Genomic DNA, 980 nt, shown 5'->3' with positions numbered 1-980 from the left:
CAGCAGGAACAGGGAGAACTTTCTAGGTGGAGAAGAGAATACAGAGGTACAGGGAAAGGGAGAGTTGTTTGGGGAAGGCACAGTGATGAGTGAAGGATAGTAATAAAAAGAGTAGCAAACATTTACTGAATGCATACAGCGCCAGTGTACCAGGTATGTGCCTTATATACCTTGTCTCATTTAATCCTCAGCAATCTAGTCACATAGGTACTATTTTTATCCCCTCTTTTGCAGGGCCTTTAGGGAAATTAAGTGATTTGTCCGTGCTTACATAGCTAGTAAGTGGCAGGCTTAGAATTTGAACCCATGTCTGTGAGACTCTAAAGCCATCTGGCCTAACTCATCACTTGGTGACAGATGGGTAACAGGCGTAGGAGTGGTGGGCTGTGGGGCTATTGCAGAGGGCCTCAAGTGAGGCTGCCCAGTTGGGTTTTATTGCATAGGCTGACTAATCCTGGTCACTCACAGAGCTCTGCTTTCTTTCCAAAGGTTGGTGCATCCTTTTGAAATCCCAGAGGTCTTCAGTCTTCCCATGGACCAAGGAGATGTGCACTATTTAAAGTGGCTGGAGGAGGGCATGGAGGAGGAATGAGTGGGGGCTTCTTGTGCCTCCTGCTGGCTGACTCTAACCTTCATCAGCTGTTCTCTGGGGGAGGGGAGGCTTCTCTCTGCCCCCTTGCATCTCTGGATTCCATGCTTTTGTCAGCGCAGAGGAGTTAAGTAACTTGTAGAGGGTGAAGGTCCAAGGCTTCTGAGGCTGGAAGAGGATGCTGGGCCAGTCAGGCCAAGCAAGAACCCCATGGATCTTGTCTCTGAGTGCATCATGCGTAAAGGTGGCTGGGGGTGGGAGGGCGAGGGTGATTGTGTATGGGGACCAAGGGGAGGCGGCAGTGAGGCTGAGGTTTGTCATCTACGTTCACTGAGCCTATATTGAGTGCCTAGTATGTTATTACTCTCCTGCCTCTCATGAGGAATGGACC

General features: G+C 49.8%; 1 protein-coding gene across 1 annotated transcript in view; it reads left to right on the top strand.

The window, feature by feature from the left end:
• LOC103086791 (protein CutA homolog) overlaps positions 1-592 on the top strand; it is a 16,122-nt gene extending 15,530 nt beyond the window's left edge. The window contains exon 6 of the mRNA XM_007451488.1: positions 490-592. Within this exon, the coding sequence (XP_007451550.1) occupies positions 490-592 (103 nt within the window). The remainder of the gene's footprint in view (positions 1-489) is intronic.
• Positions 593-980: the final 388 nt, after the last annotated feature.

The sequence above is a fragment of the Lipotes vexillifer genome, unplaced genomic scaffold (assembly GCF_000442215.2).
Source record: "Lipotes vexillifer unplaced genomic scaffold, Lipotes_vexillifer_v1.1 scaffold588, whole genome shotgun sequence".
NCBI lineage: Eukaryota > Metazoa > Chordata > Mammalia > Artiodactyla > Lipotidae > Lipotes > Lipotes vexillifer.
This window is presented reverse-complemented; position numbering and strand designations above follow the sequence as displayed.